The sequence below is a fragment of the Gastrolobium bilobum genome, unplaced genomic scaffold (assembly GCF_033153095.1).
Source record: "Gastrolobium bilobum isolate Gb01-03AN ecotype WA unplaced genomic scaffold, APGP_CSIRO_Gbil_v1 utg1030, whole genome shotgun sequence".
Classification (NCBI taxonomy): Eukaryota; Viridiplantae; Streptophyta; class Magnoliopsida; order Fabales; family Fabaceae; genus Gastrolobium; species Gastrolobium bilobum.
Window position 1 is genome coordinate 244972 of NW_026898359.1, and position 19543 is coordinate 264514.

At 30.8% G+C, this 19543-nt stretch overlaps 1 protein-coding gene across 2 annotated transcripts; it reads right to left on the reverse strand.

The window, feature by feature from the left end:
• Positions 1 to 1103: 1103 nt before the first annotated feature.
• Positions 1104 to 4825, reverse strand: LOC133315309 (uncharacterized). Of its 2 annotated transcripts, XM_061516907.1 has the most exons (5): positions 4467 to 4825; positions 4129 to 4389; positions 3481 to 3640; positions 3104 to 3284; positions 1104 to 1243 (listed from the first exon to the last, which is right to left on the reverse strand). In XM_061516907.1, exons 1-4 carry the CDS (start codon positions 4680 to 4682, stop codon positions 3106 to 3108), a joined length of 816 nt encoding a protein of 271 aa, XP_061372891.1. In that variant the 5' UTR covers positions 4683 to 4825; the 3' UTR covers positions 1104 to 1243; positions 3104 to 3105. The 2 variants fall into 2 exon arrangements, with proteins under 2 accessions (XP_061372891.1, XP_061372890.1); XM_061516906.1 differs by lacking the exon at positions 1104 to 1243 and having other exon boundaries at positions 2927 to 3284; positions 4467 to 4824.
• Positions 4826 to 19543: the final 14718 nt, after the last annotated feature.

The following is a 19543-nucleotide window of genomic DNA, read 5'->3' on the forward strand; positions in this document are numbered from 1 at the left end:
TCTTCCAATTCAAAACTTTTCTGAAGCCCTGTCTTCATATTCGATGATTAAAAAAACGCCGTTTTTATTCGTTCTAGAGAAACTCGGCAAATATAATATTCGTAAAACTCATGAAAGTCAACATTAATATTTTTTTAATTGGGAGAACTACCAAAAATTGATGCCTTTACTATTTTTATAATGAATATACAAAAATTATCTACATTCATTAAATTTCTCTTCAAATTATAGTTTTCGACTGAAAAATTAAAAAATTATAATGAGAAGAACTATTATAAACCTGAAATAAATTTTAATTACAAAAACACATCGATTTCCGTCCCAAAACGACGTCGTTTTGGACACAATATAGATAATTTAACTACATTGACTCCAGAAAAAATAAACCCAAAATTTATTCATATATTATGCTTGCATATATATTTCTATGCATTTTTTTATTGTGATTGATAAAGTTTTAAATTCAGGAAATAAATATTTTCATAAATATAAAGGAGATCATAGCATCAAGTTTGAATCAACGACAAAGATCTAAAGATAAAAGTAAGAGCGGAGCAAAGAGGGAAAGAATCTCGGGACTTTCTTCTTAGTCACATTACAATATGACATTACCAAGGAACAGTGACCAAAATGTCACTGTTCACCAAGTTTTTTACTTAAATGTCATGCGAACAGTGTTATTTCTCAATATACCATGCAGACAAGTTTGCTATAGTGCCCAGCGAATTCGGTTTGCTGATGTGGCACGTTTTTTGTGGAAACCAAATTCACTATTCCACGTAGCGAACTTGGTTGCAATTAATGCTGACACATTGGAGAAGTTCGTTGCCACATGCAGCGAACTAGGTGTGCCACGTGTCTGACATGCACCTAATTCGTTGAGGGTCCAAGCGAACTATGTGCCACGTGGCAGCTGGCTGCTAGTTCGCTGCATGGGACAGCGAACTATCTGTCGACAGTTACAGTTCGCTGGCCTGTATAGCGAACTCAGTGCTATTTATACCCCTTTCCCCCTCCCACATGCAATTTGTTATTCTGGTGCATTTTTTCCCAAAGAACCCTAGTTTTTTCTGCTTGTTCTTTATAATTTGTACTTCATATTTCACGACATAATGAGTAAAAGTAGCAATGATTTAATCGCCATTTTATATTACAATGGGAGGAGATATTTCGAATCGAACGATCAAATGGTTGAAGGAGATAAGAAGATGTTTCGCATGAGCCCCATTGCAAATATAATGACCTGAAGAAAATAATATACAAGAAATTAAAATTATTAAATACAAACTTTAACAACATTAATATAAAAATTTTCTAACCTATGTTTTCAACCTATAACTAAATAATGTCATTGCAATTAAAATTATTAAATAATGCATAATCAAAAAGTTATTGGGAAAAGTGTTTATCCTTTTAAATGACACAACTTCTGTCATTTCACTCTCACAAAGAAGTGGAACTCACACTTTTATATTTTTTTGTTCACTCTCTCTCCTCCTTTATCTATCTTTTTCTCTCACTTAAAATGACACAATTTTACATCATTTAAAATGATACACATTTTTCCCAAAGTTATTAAATACAAATTTTAACAACATTAATATAAAAAATTTCTAACCTATGTTTTCAACCTATAACTAAATAATGTCATTGCAATTAATATTATTAAATAATGCATAATCAAAAAATTATTAAATACAAAATTTAACAACATTAATATAAAAAATTTCTAACCTATTTTCTAACCTATAACTAAATAATGCATAATCAACAATTTATTAAACACAAACTTTAACAACATTAATATAAAATTCTTCTAACCTAAGTTTTCAACCTATAACTAAACAATATGGACAATTAATATTACTAAATAATGTATAACTAAAAAAATTGTTAAATGCTAAATTTAACAACATTAATATAAAATTTTAAAACCTAAGTTTTCTACCTATAAATAATATCAAACAACTAAAATTATTAAATAATGCATTAATATAAAATACTAAACCTAATAACATTAACATACATATTCTATCCTATTGTCACAATTAATCTTCTAACCTAAGATTTCATCCTATAAATAAGTAATATCAAATAACTAACACTAAAAAATTGTAAAAAAATAACTTTGAAGGTAGCGAGAGATAGAGAATGAGAGGGAAAAAGGAAAGAGAAAGAGTTAGAGTGAGAGAGAGTGAGAGGGAGAGGAGTTGGGGTAGGGGAAGGGGGGGGGGGGGGAGGGAGGGGGTTTATATAGGTTGGGAAATGTAGTCGTTGCACCAAGTTCGTTGGAACGAACTTGGTGCATGTCTGCCACGTGGCCTCCTAACCGTTACACATAGTTCACTGCCCACTACAGCGAACTTCGTTGTATGTCTGCCACATGGCGTGACAGGTGGGCGCGTGCAGGTGCATTAATTGCAACCAAGTTCGCTACGTGGAGTAGCGAATTTGGTGTTAACCAGAAACGTGCCACATCAGCAAACTGAGTTTGCTGGGCACTATAGCAAACTTGCCTGCGTGACATATTGGAAAATAACACTGTTCACGTGGCATTTGGGTAAAAATCTTGATCAACAATGACATTTTGATCACTGTTCCCATTACAAGAGATATGAAAGCTTATACAAATACCTGTTATACTTGGTCAACATGTACTTACCTCTATATAATATTATACACTTCTTCAGCAAAAAATAAAAATATAAACAATCTGTTTGTAAAGATACACAATCACTGAAAGAAGGAAGTGGATATAATCATCATAAATTCTTATTCAACATATAAAATCAGGGACCCTGTATTTTCAGAAATTTGAGGAGTTGCAGTTTTTGTTAATTACTTCAAACACTAGTTCTAAAATATTTCCCACCAAATAACAAGCTGCAAGCACTCATTCAAATAATCTGAATGCAAGAACATCATTTATATGCTAAATTATACTAAAAGAATCGTGTAATACAATCATGCAAAGCTTGACTGGCACAAAAATATGGTACATGGCCAAATGAAAATGGAAAATGCCAAATTTTGCTTTATTTGATGTTAGCAGAAAGCTAAATTGAAAGCAAAATTCTAGGGAACTTAGAGATGGGAATATTACATTCAAGGCCATTTTGTGAACTCAAACACTTTGAATACAATTTCAATTCCAGTGGGAATCTGCCACACAAAGAGCAAAACATTTAATGCATTCAGCGCAATGTGGAGATTTCTGGCTGTTTCACTCCCTCTCTGCATTGGTGGTACTAGAGCTGCTGCCAGTGCCCACAAGACCGTAATAGCTGGAGGGCAAAAATTACACAAGAATTATCATTTTCTATACCTCCTATTTAATTCACAAAGCTACATTGTTTAAGCTATAGTGTTTTTTTCAACCTGTTACAAAAGCTACAAATATTCCCAAGTTCTTCAAATTGAACATTCTTTTAACTTTACCCTCTTTATTTTTGCTTCATCAAATGCAAATATAATCTTTACCTGCTCCAGCAAATAAATGTGGACCAGGAAATAGCTTTCCTGTCCTAAACCATGTGTTCAACCCTCCACCAACTGCCTCAAGCACCCCAAATCCTAGAAGCAAGGATCCTGCATTGAAATGTCTATCCCTGTATGAACCTTTGAGCAGCTCTTTCCTATCCTGAATATGATTAGCTAATAAATTAGGTACTCGTCAGATTAGAATTCAGCATTCGATGAGTAGCTTCATGTATTTTATTTGGTTACAATTATAATCCAGCATCAATGAACAAACCACAGATCAGAAAGCTTGTGCTAAGATTAGAAAAAATAAATAAATAAAATCACAAACCTGCTAAGTTGCTCATCAAATGATATAAACCAGGGTCTATTTCATAATTGGAAAAATCAATTTCATCCCATCAGACTATCACATTATTTCTGTATGTTTTAAAAAAGGCTCTCAATCTCTCATTGCAAATGCATAAAGCAGACTTACAAGAGAGGTCATCACTCATTCTGCTTCTGCAAATTCAAGTAGCTTTCATTTTAAGGGTGCGCATTGGTTGAAGTGAAATCAGAGAAGGGCTATGAAGACATAAATTGTTTCCACACACCTTGTCAATTTCATTCCTACCATGCATGGATTAATGCAGAAAGGTAATCTACCTCAGTAAGTTGTTGTATTTTGAGTTCAACCGGTGAAGGTGGTGCTTCTACTTGTTTCCCGTCTGGGGTAACTGGTGTAGGTTTAACTTGTTTCTTGAGTTCGTTAATCTCGTTCTGAATAGTCCTTACTCGCCGCCATTGCCACCCCAAATACCCTGCCCACAAGGTATAGAAGAACAAAGATCCAAGCACAATGGGGTGTATGAGAGCAAATGTTCTTCCTTCCAATATCCCAAACTCTCCACCAACAGCAAGTGCATCCTGTGCCAATAACAGCTTTGTGAGATAGAAAGAAAACCCAGCAATATGTAAGAAAAGAATGGGAGGTAGATGCTTGCCTTGGGTTCAAATAAGAATGGAAATGTGATTGCTGTGAGAGAAAGAGAAGCGGGTTTGAGAGCATTGATATTATGACCCAAGAACTTGTGTTCTTTTGGGGTATTCAATTTTGCAGAGATGGAAGGAAGTGGAACAACTTTTGAGGATAATTGGCGTGGCTTGTTAGGAAGAATTGGAAGCTTTAGAAGACAGAGCGTGGTGGCCATACTCTGCATAGAATTTAGAAGGAGACAGCAGCACTCAGGATCAGGAGAAGAAATTAGGTACTGCAAGCAAGACAGGGTTGAGGTTGAGGTTGAGGTTGAAGATGAAGAGCCTATACAGTAAAAGATAAGGAACTTGTCCTTCAGATGTTACAATCCGTTCACTGAGCTTTCTTTGCTTTACCGTACAACATACATGACCTCACCCAATGCCCCAAAAATTTGGGCCAGGTCAAGTCGAGTTGTAGGATATTTGGATTGTGTTCTGTTTTTTTTTCTTCTTCTTAAAATTTATAAAATAGTTAATGAAATAAGTATTTTTTTTTTAAAAAAAAATTTAAAATTAAAATATAAATTAAAAATAACTCGAATATGTTTTATAAATTTAATTCTAAAAATAAAAAAAACAGTTACAAACTTTAAACAAGTTTTTTTTTGTTTTTTAGTTCTGAAAATTAAAAAATTATTTTCAACAACAGATTTCAAACATCTCTACTTTTCTAAGTTTATTTGGGTCTGTTATTCTAAAGAATTTAAGTGCGCTTAATCATAAGAAACTCTTTAATACTATATTTTTAATGCATTATTTAATAATAGAAATTATTTAGAAAATGTCAAAGAATGTACTGTTAGCATTTTTTTAAACAAAAAATTTCTTGTTAAAATCAGTTATAAACTATATATTCACTAAATATATAAATATATTATCTTATTAGTGATTACATATCAATAGTTTAAAATATAATTTAAAATTATAAATATTTACGTATTATTAAAGTTAATAATAAATATATTGACATGTATAGATTTTTTCATAAGCTTAAGTTTACGAGGGTAATATTCTTACTACTAAAAAATTTACTACCAACTCACTACCTATCTAATTACCATTGAACCAAAGAAAGAGAATGTTAAAAAAAAATTTAGAAAAAGAAAAAATGTTGATCTCCAATGATGATTAAATAGATAATTAAATGGTAGTAATTGATAGTAAATATATCTCCTTTTAAAGAAAGAAAGTAAAAGTAACATGTAAAGGATTAATTAAATGGAATTCTTTCGAGTCACCTTTTTTTTTCTTTTGTAATGAGTCACATTCTTTTTGGTGTGGACGTGTGGTAGAATTAAGTAAGTTGATATTAACGAACGGAATAAATATAGTATATAATATTTTTATTTAATTTATATTTTGGTCCTCATTTATAGTTCTCTTAAAATCAGCTTCCACGATTTCTCTTCAGTTATTTTGCCTCGCGTCGTTTACCTTTTGCTTTATCAGTTTTTGCCTTTTTGGCGTAAGCTACCAGCAAACTTTTGGTATACCTGGGATACCGAAACTCGATACATTTATTTATTAAAATGGATAAAAAAAAATTTACTTTAATCCTTATTTATTTTTTACATTTCCCTCTATACCTCCCCTAATTTTTCTTATTTAGTAAATGGGTGGAGGGAGTTCTGTATACTCATAGTATAAAATATATTTCCTTAACCTACATCATTATATTACACGAAGGAAGCAATAAGGCGATTTCCACTTTCATGATTAATTCAGGGCAATCATAAAAATAAGTTAAAAGTAAATACTAAATAATTATATAATGTGAATTTTCAGTTTATGTTACTTATAAATGTTTCTATATTTTGATTCTTATTTACGAATGATTTTCGAGAAAATGAAACCTGACAAGAGTGGACAAAACTGTTCTCTAATCATTTTTTCTCTTAAATATTTTTCCTTTTTTATTTTTTTATTTAAATAAATTTGAAAATATTCATATAATGGACAATATGATACTTTTTTAGTTATAAGAAAATTGTTTATTTTATTTTATTTTATTTTTGAATCCAACCGCGCGGTGCTCCTTCAAGTCTTGCGTCGCGTATGTCTTTTTGCATTATTATTATTTTTTTGCTATTAATTTGTGCATTATTATAGTTTAATTGAGTTCAGTATTATTCTTATCTGTACAATAGTTGTTTGGATTCTTAACGGATACACATAAGTGAAAGGCAAATGTTAGTAAAGGGTGAGTTTATGGAGCAGCTAGAGTTATGTGATAGTATCAAATGAACTCAGTACGTGAGAGGTGAGAATATTTACTTGATTTTTCTCAATATCATCTTACACCGATAGATAAATTATAATCATTATATGCACGAAAATCAAGAATTAAGATTTGGTGTCACACTGATATAAGTTATACTCTTAATCTTTACTTATATATAATAATTTTGATTTGTTAGATATTTAAGTGGTTAAATGCAAGCAAATCAGTGATCAAAGATTTGATGTAAATTTTTTTATTCTTATACGTTGTAAGTTATGTTATGAATATGAATATCATATCCCAACTACCTATCTAAGAGTCTATTAAGAGATAGATTCATGAGCATCTCAACAACTCTATAACAGTCAGAGGGCACAAGATAAGGATCACATCTCAACAGAAAGGGAGTTGAATCATATTGCAATTGGGGGAGCTCAAAGGGCCCAAGCCTAGGAAGGTAATCCTATAAATAAGAGCCTAAAGACCCTAGGTAAACACTTTTGACCTATTTACGAATATTGCCCACACTGTGCACACACCCACCCCCTTGGCTATAAGCCTATTGCTTGTGCGCAATGATTGGGACCTCGGCTATAAGCCTAGTATACATCTGATATACACTATCTTTGAGCGCATACCACACGTACGGTATAGCAATACGGTCTATCCAGGACCTAACAAGTTACACTTTCAATATTGGCTGTTGACCATAAATATATAGAGAGAGAGAGAGAATCCTATGACACAGGTGTCCAAAAAAAATTGACATCTTATATGAGAGCCGTTAGATCAATGATGTCACATGCTTACGAATCAAAGTTGTTAGATCAATGCAAAATCAATGTCTCTCAGATGAGGTATCAAACTTTTTTGTTTGACATATGTATCAAATGATCATGTCCCTGTACGTATGTATAAACCACACACACACATATGTGTGTGTATATATGTGTGGTAAAATCATTTCTCTTGACGTCCATCCTGTAAAGCATGGACATGCAATTTTTTTTGAAAAATGTGTGTCAGACACCGACACGCGATCAACATTTTGGGACACAAGATCAACTTTTTTCGACACGCGGTCAAAGCTTCGACACATTTTTTTTAGGTCTAAATTTTATTTTATTAACAAACATGAAAAAATAATTTATAAATCAAATTTTTTCTATTATGGAATTTGACATGAAAAATTATCAAGGTACGAAAAATTATTTTTGTTTATATTTATGTCATGAAATTTGGAAATTTGATTGGTTGTATGTCTTATTATGGGCTATTATATATATTAAATATAAATTATATTATATATATTAAAAATATTATTTAATACCATAATGTGTCCTAACGTGTCAAAACATGACTTTTTTTAAAATTAACGCGTCGGTATGTCGTGTCGTGTCCCGTGTCAGTGTCGGTGCAACATAGCATCCAACAATTACAGGTGTATGATTATGATTTTCCGTATTTAATGTTGGCATCTATATATATGATTATAATTCCAAAAATACCTTGACTTTTGCCTCAAAATGATGTCGTTTTGGGCTCAATTAGATAAGTTATCTATATTGACAGTAGAAAAAGCAAACTCATATATATATATATATATAATAAATCCATGATTGAATGATGAAAGTTTGGGCAGACAAGACAACAAAACGATGAACAACTGGCCTTAGGAGGATCACATTAGGGATTTGATTATCACATATAATGAATCTTCTCATGTGAAAAAGTGATTACCTAATCATAACTCATTGATGATGAGATAAGAGAGAAAAAAGTGTATAAATTTTAAATGAAAGATTATGATCAAATAACATAACTACTTTTTTACATGAAAAAATTCAGTCTCAAACGCATATGACAGTTTGATGCAAAACTTGGTTGCTCATGCGTGTCATTGATTCGTACCAAAAAGAGAGGAGCATACATGTGCATGGGTAAGATTTTCCGAGGCAAATGAGACACAAATATGACTGTCTCGTATAAAGACAGACAACAGACGTACTCTTGTCATTTGGGTTTCCATTTAATTCATCGATCTCCTAAGAAGGTAAACTTGGTGACCTAAATGGATAAATCAAATCTTACACCATAGTGGTGAAGCACATCATTTTTTTTTGGGCAGCATAGTGAAGAAAGCTTGATACCAAAATATAGACGCACATTTTTTTTTTGGGCAGCATAGTGATGAAGCACATCATTTTTTTTTTTAAAAGCTCCGATACCAAAATTATTACGAATAGTGAAGAAAAATAATAATTACTATATGCTCCAACCGAGGTCATATTCAATGGTTATGATCATATGACATCTGTCTTTCTCCACCACTATGCCTTGCAGTATCAATATTTTAATAAGTGAAAATTATAAAGACCAAATCATTCACAACAAATATAAAACAATTTTTTAATCAATCAGAATTAAATGAAAAATATAAGAACATTACTTTATGGTAGGAATCAAAACCTAAGAGAGTCAAAATCAATTTTTTAATCAATCAGAATTAATACTTTATGGTAGGAATTAAAAGACGACAAATATGTTTACCAAAAAAAAAAAAAAGACGACAAATATGGAGTCAAAAAACCTGATACATATATTAATCACGTCGGATTTTTGAAGCACGAGATTGTGATTAAAAAAAATACAGATGACAATTAAGCACGTTAAAATCGTCGGATTATGAAGGAAGAATACAGACGGTAATGAAGCACGTCGTTAATTATGAAGGAAGAATACAAAATCCTGATAAATACAGATGACAAACACAACCATTAATCAGGAAGGAGGAATATGAGAGTCAAAAAAGAACATACTTTGGCTTTGAGAAAAAAGGTTGTGAAAATACTGCAATAGAAGAATCTCAAGAAATCCTAGGGGTTAGGGTGAGATTGTGAGAGAAGCATCCTATTTATATTTTCACTAAAAAGTCTCACGAAATCCACACCAATAGGAAATCCATTAAAATCGTCGGATTTTTGAATACCATGAGATTGTGATTCCATCGTTTAAAATCCTGATTGAATACCAACGGATTTGGACGGATTCTAAAATAATCTTTTAAAATCCTAATCAAATACCACATGACTTTTTTTCAGTCCATTAAAATCTTAATCGAATACCAATCCGAAAACAATCCATTAAAATTCTTTGAAATCCTAATTCAATATAACTCTGAGAATAATAAGATATACTTCTTACACACAAATACGTACGCCATGGTTGGTCATCAAATTAATCTGATGTTTACCTAATACCCATCAACAGTCACGGCTATGCAAAACAATGAACAGTGACATACATATTCTTTTATTTTGTTTGTAATAAAATTAGTATTGTACACTTTTCTACCTAATTACTAAGAGACATTAATATATACATCCACAACAACTGCATATGTCACAGTCGTGTCAACTGTTTAGTAAGGAATTTTGGTCAATTTCTCTTGATTGGGTGAAATATATATCTCCATTAAGAGTATTTATGGACCAAAATTTTATGAAAGAGATATCATGAATATTAACTCAGGCAAAGGCTGAGAGAGGGGATAGTGAAAGGGTATGATAACTTTATATTTCAATAGACTAATAGCTCACAAAATATTGGATGTAAGATGCTTTTTCACTGGCCAAAAAGGAGATATTTATAACGAGATAATCATAATAATTTTGTTCAGGGAAACCCACTACAAGCGCAAGGCAAACGTGTAGGCTTTTTCACCCTTTTGCCCTTTATTAATTAATTAATAACTATTTTGCCCCTGATTCGAAACTATCTACCAATCTGCCCCTCTTTAATCGACTACCTTGCATTTTTAATCGACTAAACGGTTGTTGGGAGATTTAATCGACTAAATCTCTCTACTTAATCGATTAAAATCATACTGACTTATTTTTTTTTTGTAAAATATGAAGATTTAGTCGACTAAATAGGGAGATTTAGTCGACTAAATCTCCCAGCAGCCATTTTTTGTCTGTTTTGGTCATTTAGTCGATTAAAAATGCAATGTAGTCGACTAAAGAGGGGCAGATTGATAAATAGTTTCGAATCATGGGCAAAATGGTTATTAATTAATTAATAAGGGGTAAAAAGGTGAAAAAGCCCAAACGTGTATGAAGTGAGGATTTAATACTTGTTTTTAAAATAATTAAAAATACCAAATAAAATATATTAAATATTCCTTAATTACTATATTTAAGATTCTAGTAAGCAATATTTAAAAAAAGTTAAGTTACATGATTGGTAATGTAGGCCATTGATTTCATAAACAATTGATCATATTTAACCACTTACACGTTTTTTTTTTTGCGTTGAAGTCTGGTAATTCATTTTAATAATATAGAAGCATTACTCAATATAAATAGAATAGAACTATAGAATTACGTGTGACAACTTTTCTACACGGCGGAAGACAAAAAAAAAGGATTTGTTAACGCAGAAAACTACAAATAGTTGCTGGGTGGGTATTGAAAACAGCCAAAGTAGCTCTAGCTAGCTAATAGGCTCAACCAATCATTTGGCCAAGCAAGCAACTCGTGCAGCTCATCGCAGAGGCTCTACCAAGTTAGAAAGGTTTGCGTTTGTAGGATTTGCTGATTGATTTGCAGAATCATACGTGTCAACCCAAAACAAGATTGGAGTACACCAATTTTTATTTTAAGAAAAAGAAGATGAGAGAAATCTTAACTTCAAATGTTGTACGGACGGGCAGATTGCAGATACAATACAAGTTGTATTTTATTTGTTTTTCTGAAACTGCGTATGATAAGGGAAAAGCAGTTCAAGAAAGGTGTGTGGCATAATGCCTTTTGACAATTTGCACACGCCCAATCAACTATACCTACCATAGTTCAAAACTTCCAATCAATTTTCCTTATAATGTAAGGATAGAAAGTAAATTATGTCTAGCAAGTTCTTTTAAACAAAAAAGTAAATGGTCAGCTTAATTAGAAAAATTGAATTACGCTAACTCAAAGTTCTTTTAAGTCATAAGCCATATCAAACTTTGATGAAACATGATACTCTAACTTTTAAATTGAGCAATTACTGTTCTACTTAATTTTTTTCACCTATGAAATAAAAATAAAAATAGTATCACATAAACAAAAATAAAGTGTAAAATAAAAAAAACCATATATTTCACATTAAAGTATTTTTTTAATTATGGTTTTAAAATAATCGCAATTTATTACCAGTATCTGAATTTTGATTACAGAGACAAATTAATAAGCATATTCTATTATAAAGCAACTAAAAAACTATCGAATTGAAATTTTGGTTAAAAATTAATTAAATCTGAATTAAGTATTTTCTTTAAAAAAATAATGTAAATATATTTGATGAATTTATATAGATTGTTACTTCAAGTATCTCTTTCTATATGTTCATCCACCGACTTGAAGATGTAATAAAGATAAAGGCACAATTCTTAATCAGATTAAAAAGATAAATTCTCGCTATAGTTTGTTTGATCATATCAACAAATATAGCAAAGGTGATCATTACGATTGTAGCATTAATAATGATTATAATTATAGTATTGACAATTGATTTGGATTCTTTCATGTGAAAAAGTGATCATGTGGTCATATTATTTAATATCAATCATTTATTTTTATTCATTGATTATGAGATAAGAGAAAGAAAAATATATGATTTTTAAATTAATGGCTATGATCAAATAACATGATCACTTTTCTACGTAATTTTGTAACAATTACAAAAAGTGTCGTAGGCCATGATTATCCACCGACACAAAATATTAAAATGTGTGTCTTATTGGTCTATGGAATAAAACAAGTCATGTTTGGGTTTGAAAAAATAACACAAAATATTATCGTGTTGTGTAACGGGTTGACTTGTAAGATTTGCGTGTCAACCTCCTAGGACTTGCGTGTTAACCTGTGAATTTTTTTGTTTTGAAAAATATAAAAAAAAATTAATGAAATTTTGATACTGTTATGATCAGAGGAATGCCCAAAATAGCGAGAAGTCCAACCCGAATCAGCCTAGAGGTAATCTCTATAAATAAGGACTAAGGACCACATATATGACTGATCTCTCTAACACTATTTCATTAAGACACGACAGTGCACACACACGTACCCCTTCTGACTAAAGCCATCGTATAATGTGTAGTGATCAGTTGTCCCCAAGATATCTAGTTCATAGGTATCTAGAGAGAAAGCCCTAGATCTAACATCAAACACCTGACCTTCGGTCGGACATATTTGCCTCAGGCAGAACAGATTAGAGATGGCAATATGGGTTGAACCCAACGGGTCAACCCGCCAAAACGGGGCGGGTTGGGTTACACCTTCCAACCCATCAACCCGCCTCAACCCGCCCCGTTTAGTAGTGGGTCAAAATGGGTTGGTGGCGGGTCGGGGCGGGTAGGCCCGCAGGTCAACTTTTTTTTTATTATTATTAGGTAGTCTTTTATTTGTCACTAAGCTTTTGTGATATATATTTTTTTTTAGTACTCCCCTAGAAAATAAAAAATAAAAACTTTATTTATTACAAAGATTATCCATATATAGAGTCAAAAATAAATTTCTAAAAAATATCTTACTGAATATTAATTTATATTTAGGCTTGAGATTGAAAAAAAATTAGAGGGAGTGTGAAATAAAAATAAGTAATATTATAAAATTAATAAAATATAATTTATTATTATTTTTTAATTATTTTTTTTTTAGGCGGACCAACCTGTCAACCCGCCAACCCACCTCAAGACGGGTTGAGTTGATGTTTTCAACCCCCCATCCAATGGCGGGTTGGCCCGCCCCGCCCCGTTTTTGGTGGGTTGAGGGCGGGTCGGGGAGGGTTAGCCCGTTTTGCCACCTCTAGAACAGATACAATCCATTATGAGTCACAAGTCTACTCATGTATTTTATTTAGGTTTTCTTGCTTTTTTTTATTTTTATTTTCAATTTCTGCGGGTCAACTCGTTTGACCCACAACCTGAGGCTACTCATTTTCAAATCTCAATTTTTGATCCATGAATAAAAACATATCATGTTAAGATTAAATGATTTCATTCGTGAATCACATATGAATACGAAATGAACCCAATCTTTACCACCCATACAAAATAGCGTTAAGATTTCGAGTCTTGCTTAAGATGATATTGAGCGTTCAAAAATAAAATTTCAAGAGACAGAAAGAGTATAATAAGGGAAAACATACCTAAAATAGTGGGGTGCAGCCGTGCAAGGAATTTATAAGCTTGGAGGTAGTGATTAGAATAGGAGTTAGATATATTCATATTTCGCATTCCGTTCAAAACATATATTGATTGATCTTTTTTATTACTTTTGTGTTATTTCATAAATTATATATTAATAAATTATTTTTCAAATTATATATTATTTTATTTTTATTTAATTAATATTTGATTGACACTTATTTAAATAAATATTAGATGGACAGATAAATCAAATACTATCATCAAATATTAGAGAGAAAGTGATCAATCAACACACACATATATATATATATATATATAAAAGGATAAAATCATATCTAAAATTGCTGTACATGTAGAGCAATGACAAATGTATAATTATGATTCTTCATATTTAATGATTTTATCTTTTGTATGAGTATGATTCTCCTCATTAAATATTTTAATTTATATATATGAGAATTTTATCATTGTTGCACGTAAAATGGGTAAAAAAAATTGAACCAATATATATATATTAGAAAATTTATCGATTATAAGGCCACCTCACCTCATTATTGGGCAGCTTGGGTTTTTATTGGAAAAACTTAAGTATTGAATTTATGTAATTGAAAAGGTCTTCACACAAAAAGGTCTTTTTTAGCTACAAAAAAAAGGTCTTATTTTGAATGTATGTTATTCATATTAACTGATTTAACTAAAACACTTTTTAATATATTTAATGACTTTTTATGTGTTAAATATTTATATGAAAAAATATTTTCTCATGTTGCATGATTGTGATCCTTCGATTTGCGTGCACAACTTTTTTTTTTCTTTTTTCTTTTTTAATAAATATAAGATTCACCACTAGTTGAGTCACAGAATGAGAATTCAATTCTCATACAATATGAGAAAATCAAATCCCTATTTACATTTGTGATTAATATTTTAATGTATGTTAAATAAATGATATTAAATTTTATTTTTGTTTTTAGCATCCGATTAATTTTTCATGAAACCCCAAATCAAATTTATACTCGAGTCAATTATGGACGGCTTTCAAAGGAAGCGAGGAAAGATAAGCTAAAGGCATTGACTAGACTAAGTGAGTCACGCACATGAAAATGAAAGAGCTGTGTTCTCATTAGAAGTTTAGAACCAAACACGCTATCGGCTATCTCCCAATCCCAAAATCCTACAATGAAAGTTGCAAACTACGTGGCAAGTGAAAATGCGGTTGAGGTATCAGTTTTAATATTATTCCTCATGCTGTTTTAAATTGCCAAAGGAATAAAGGAGCTCAGAATTTAGGACATAAATCGCTTTTTCACCTATTGTTCTTTATTAATTAATTAATAATTATTTTGTTTCTAATTCGAAATTATTTATCAATCTGTCCATCTTTAATTGATTACCTTGCATTTTTAATCGACTAAATGACCAAAACATACAAAAATGACTGTTGGGAGATTTAATCGACTAAGTCTCCCTATTTAGTCGACTAAATCTCTCAACAAACAACAAAGGAAAACAAGTCAGTATGATTTTTTAATCGATTAAGTAGGGAGATTTAGTCGACTAAATCTCCCAACAGCCATTTAGTCGATTACAAATGCAAGGTAGTCGATTAAAGAGGGGCAGATTGGTAGATAGTTTCGAATCAGGGCCAAAATAGTTATTAATTAATTAATGAGGAATAAAATAGTCAAATAGCCCATAAATCTCAGTGGAATATAATGGTAAGTGGTAACCGAGAATTTTCTGTGCACCGTTTGCACTAAGTACAGTGCAGCGGTCTATATAATTATGTATTATGAATAATGCATAATTATAATGATAGATTTTTTTTTCTCTGCTATGTCAGCAGACAAGGAGAATAAATTTTTTATTATTATTATAACTATGTATTATCTATAGTACATAATTATAATATGACCGTTGCATTGAATACTCGGTACAATATTTGTATATTAAATTTTTCATGGTAACCCATTCACTTATATGTGAGAGTGATAGAAAAAAAGTTCGGCAGCAAAAGAAAAACTATTAAACCCATAAAATAAATAATAGACTAAGCTTGGATTGATATTCTGTAATATAAGTCTAAATCAATCCGAATCACATAAAAAAATCATATTTTTTTAATTAGTTTAAGAACCAAGCTATATATTTTCTTTTAATTAATTAAAGAACCAAATCGTTTTTTCAAAATCGATTCAATTCCATAACCAAACCATTTTACCAATTTGAATTGGTTCAATTCATTATAAAAATCGAATCAAACTAAACCATATACACTCACAAGAGTGTGAAAAAGATAAATAAACTGAACTGAACCACATTTTTTGAATTAGTTTAAGAATAGGATCATTTTTTCAAAACTAGTTCAAGAATCGAACCATTTTGTAAAACTAATTTAATTTGCATAAATCAAATCATTTTCGAACCAAATTATGCAAACCCTTGTTATTTTCACTTTTTATCATGGCTTTGGGAGTTTTGAAAATGATCAATTAAAGCATTAGAGCATCTGTAAATTTGATTTTCATCGTCCTTATTTTATTAAAAAAATAATAAATAGATATTAAAGAATTTCTTAACACATGTATAAATCTGATGTATTTTTTACCCTTCAAACCCAATATATAATTATTAATCCAAGTTCAATTCGGATAGGACTACAAGTGCAACCAAACTCATCCTATCAAGCTTGAACACAATTATATATGCACTCCAGAGCACTTATTAAATTGAAACGATTCTCCCTTGTCCGGGTGCTTGGTGATAAGCTAGGATTCTTTAAATAAACAAGCAAAAGAAGAGAAAATAATTAAAGCGACATTAAAGAGAGAAACGGAAGAAGAAATTAAAACAAACACCAATCAACAGCTGTTGTGGAACTTGGGGTCATCTGACTAGGAAAAACAAATGAAAAATAATCAAAAACATCATCATCACAAGGACGAAAGGAGACCAAGTAAATGAAAAGTTGATGACCTATGCACAAAGTGGACAATAAGGGCGCCTTTGTTGCTTGTTCAACTTTGGGAGTTCAAACTTGGAACTAAAATAATTTTCAAATGGAACTCAACTTTTAATGAAAAGCTCATGCATGACATAAACTCTAAAAAGCCTTTCCATTGTGAATTAGACAGCAAGCCCAGTAGCCCACACGCAACTTCTGTATAACTTACAACCAGTTAGTTGATTAGCCGGTAAGAATAAAGTTAAGTTAAGCCAAAACAAAAAAAAAAAAACAAAAAAAACAAAAGAAAACAAAACAGCATATTCGGATATTGAGCGTGTGCCACTTGCCAGCCTATGTGTACAGAGTTTGTATTTTTATAAGTTACGGCCACTTGGCAGGTTAAGGGTTATATACTTATAGGGTTTTATTAATTGGGTAATACTTTTTTTATGTTATATAAGAAAAGTATTATCTCCTATACTCATATTTTTTAAATGGGTCCCACAAAATTTTTTCTCTCTCACTCCAACTCTTTTTTCTCTTCTATTTATTGTTTGAGTAGGAGATAGTATTTTTTTTATGCAACATAAGAAAAATATAGTCTTATATAATCTCATGTTAAAGGAGATAAGTTATCTCATGTTATAGAGATAAACTTGTGGGCTCCATCACCTGAAAATGAAAAGAAAAAAAAAATGTGGCACAATTATCGAAGAGTGTGTAGAAGAAAAATTTATCACATATAGCATAAAAGTAATTTTTCTCATACTTATATCTGCAAAACCGATTCATTTCGGCAAGAATATCTCGTTAAGAGCACTTATTTTTAATTTCCCCCCTTAAAATTAGAAGTTTAGTTAAATATAAATTTACAAAAATTCTTATCATAATTTTTTTAATAATAAAAATAAGTTAAAAACTAAAAACTCTTATGAGGAATTTTTTAAGATATATATCACTTTTTTAAAATTCTCATATTTATTTTTTAAATATTTCTTTATCTTTGAATTTTTTTTATAAATTTTATCATCAATAGTTTACCCAATCTCCTTTCAAAATTTTAGAAACAACTTTATATAATTATCAAGTGTTCGCTTTTCCTGCAGTTACTGTAGACTTATCTGCAGTAAACCCAATATGACGTCATTTTGGAGCGAAAATCATGGTGTTTTTGTAATTTTAATTTATTTCAGGGTTATTATAGTCTTTATATTTATAATTTTTAAGATTTCAATACCAAAACGACGTCGTTTTGAGAATAAATACAGATAACTACAGAAATATTTTTCCCTAATTATAAAGACTATTATAACCCTGAAATAAATTAAAATTTCAAAAATACCATGATTTTCGCCCCAAAACGACGTCGTATTGGGCTTACTCAGATAACTTATATACAGTAACTGCAGAAAAAGTGAACCCTTATAATTATAATTTTTTAATCTTTTAATCCTAAAACAACGTCGTTTTGGAAATAAATGCGGATAACTTCTCTGCATTAACTGCATAAATATTTTTATGAATTATCAAATAACTTTTAATTTTATTTTTTAAGTTTTAATTTTTAATTTTAACTTAAAAATAATTTTGTTTAAAAACAATGACGACAATCGTGCTCTAAAAGACATAAAAAACATTTGGTAAAGGAGAAAAAAAATTTATCTAGGAATTACGATTGTCAGGAATATGGTGAAAAAGTGAGTCTTCCGAAAATGTTAAAAAAAAATTATTTGGTAGATCAAAATATTACCGAAAAAACTAAACAAGGTAACTGAGTCTAATATTTGGTTAGTGATAAAATATTACTAGGAATATACGATGAATTTACCAAACTAACCTTAACTTTTCAAAACAACAAAATTGAATTACAATTCTAATGGAGGGTAATTTTGTCTGAAAATTCACTCCACATAATTCCACCCACCAAGATTCTTGAAATTCCATGTTTCTTATGGCATTATTTGTTGGGATGTTTATTTGTTAATTCAAATTCAAGGAATGTAATGTTTTCAGGATAAATTTTAAAATTTCTCCTATCAAACATGGCGAAATTCGCTTTCCTGGGAAATTTTTCTTTTATTTATCTCAAGCAACTTGAGATATATTTATCTCCGTTCACCTAAAAACTACGTCGTTTTGTTTATTTATTCCTTTATATTAATTGATTCACCTTTGAATGGTTATGATTCATTTTTTCTTTCTCTTTCTTTATCACCATTGATCCATCCTTGCATGTAGGGGTGCTAAACGAGCTAGGGGCCTTACATGGGCCTTTGGCTCGGCTCGTGAAGGCTTGAGCTTTTATGTCTAAAATTGATTGTTGGAAGCAGGCTAGGACCTGTATAAAAGCTCGTTTAATAAAAAGGTCTCATGCTCCAATTTAAAAGCTCGGCCTTAGAGCCTCTCAGGCTGGCCTAATATATTAATTTTTATTTTTATTTTATATTTTTTTAAACTACTTGTGATAGCCCCCCTCTCTCTCTCATCAATCCATTTCATCCCAATTTATTAAGAGTAAAGACCATTTTTGATCCCTAACAAAAATAAATTAGTCAGCTAGTCCCTAACAAATTCATGGTGGACCCATTTTAGTCCTTTTAAGCTAATGTGGGTCTTTTTTGAATTTGTGAGGGACCACGATTTCAACTAAATGGGTCCACTTTGAATTTGTTAGGGACTAACT

Excerpts from the sequence above, each read along its gene's own strand:
- LOC133315309 (XM_061516907.1), bottom strand. The coding sequence starts at position 4,682 with ATGCAGAGTATGGCCACCACGCTCTGTCTTCTAAAGCTTCCAATTCTT. Across the intron at positions 4,390-4,466 it reads CATTCTTATTTGAACCCAAG|GATGCACTTGCTGTTGGTGG; the intron begins GCAAGCATCTAC and ends TTATTGGCACAG. Across the intron at positions 3,285-3,480 it reads ACATTTATTTGCTGGAGCAG|CTATTACGGTCTTGTGGGCA; the intron begins GTAAAGATTATA and ends TTTGCCCTCCAG.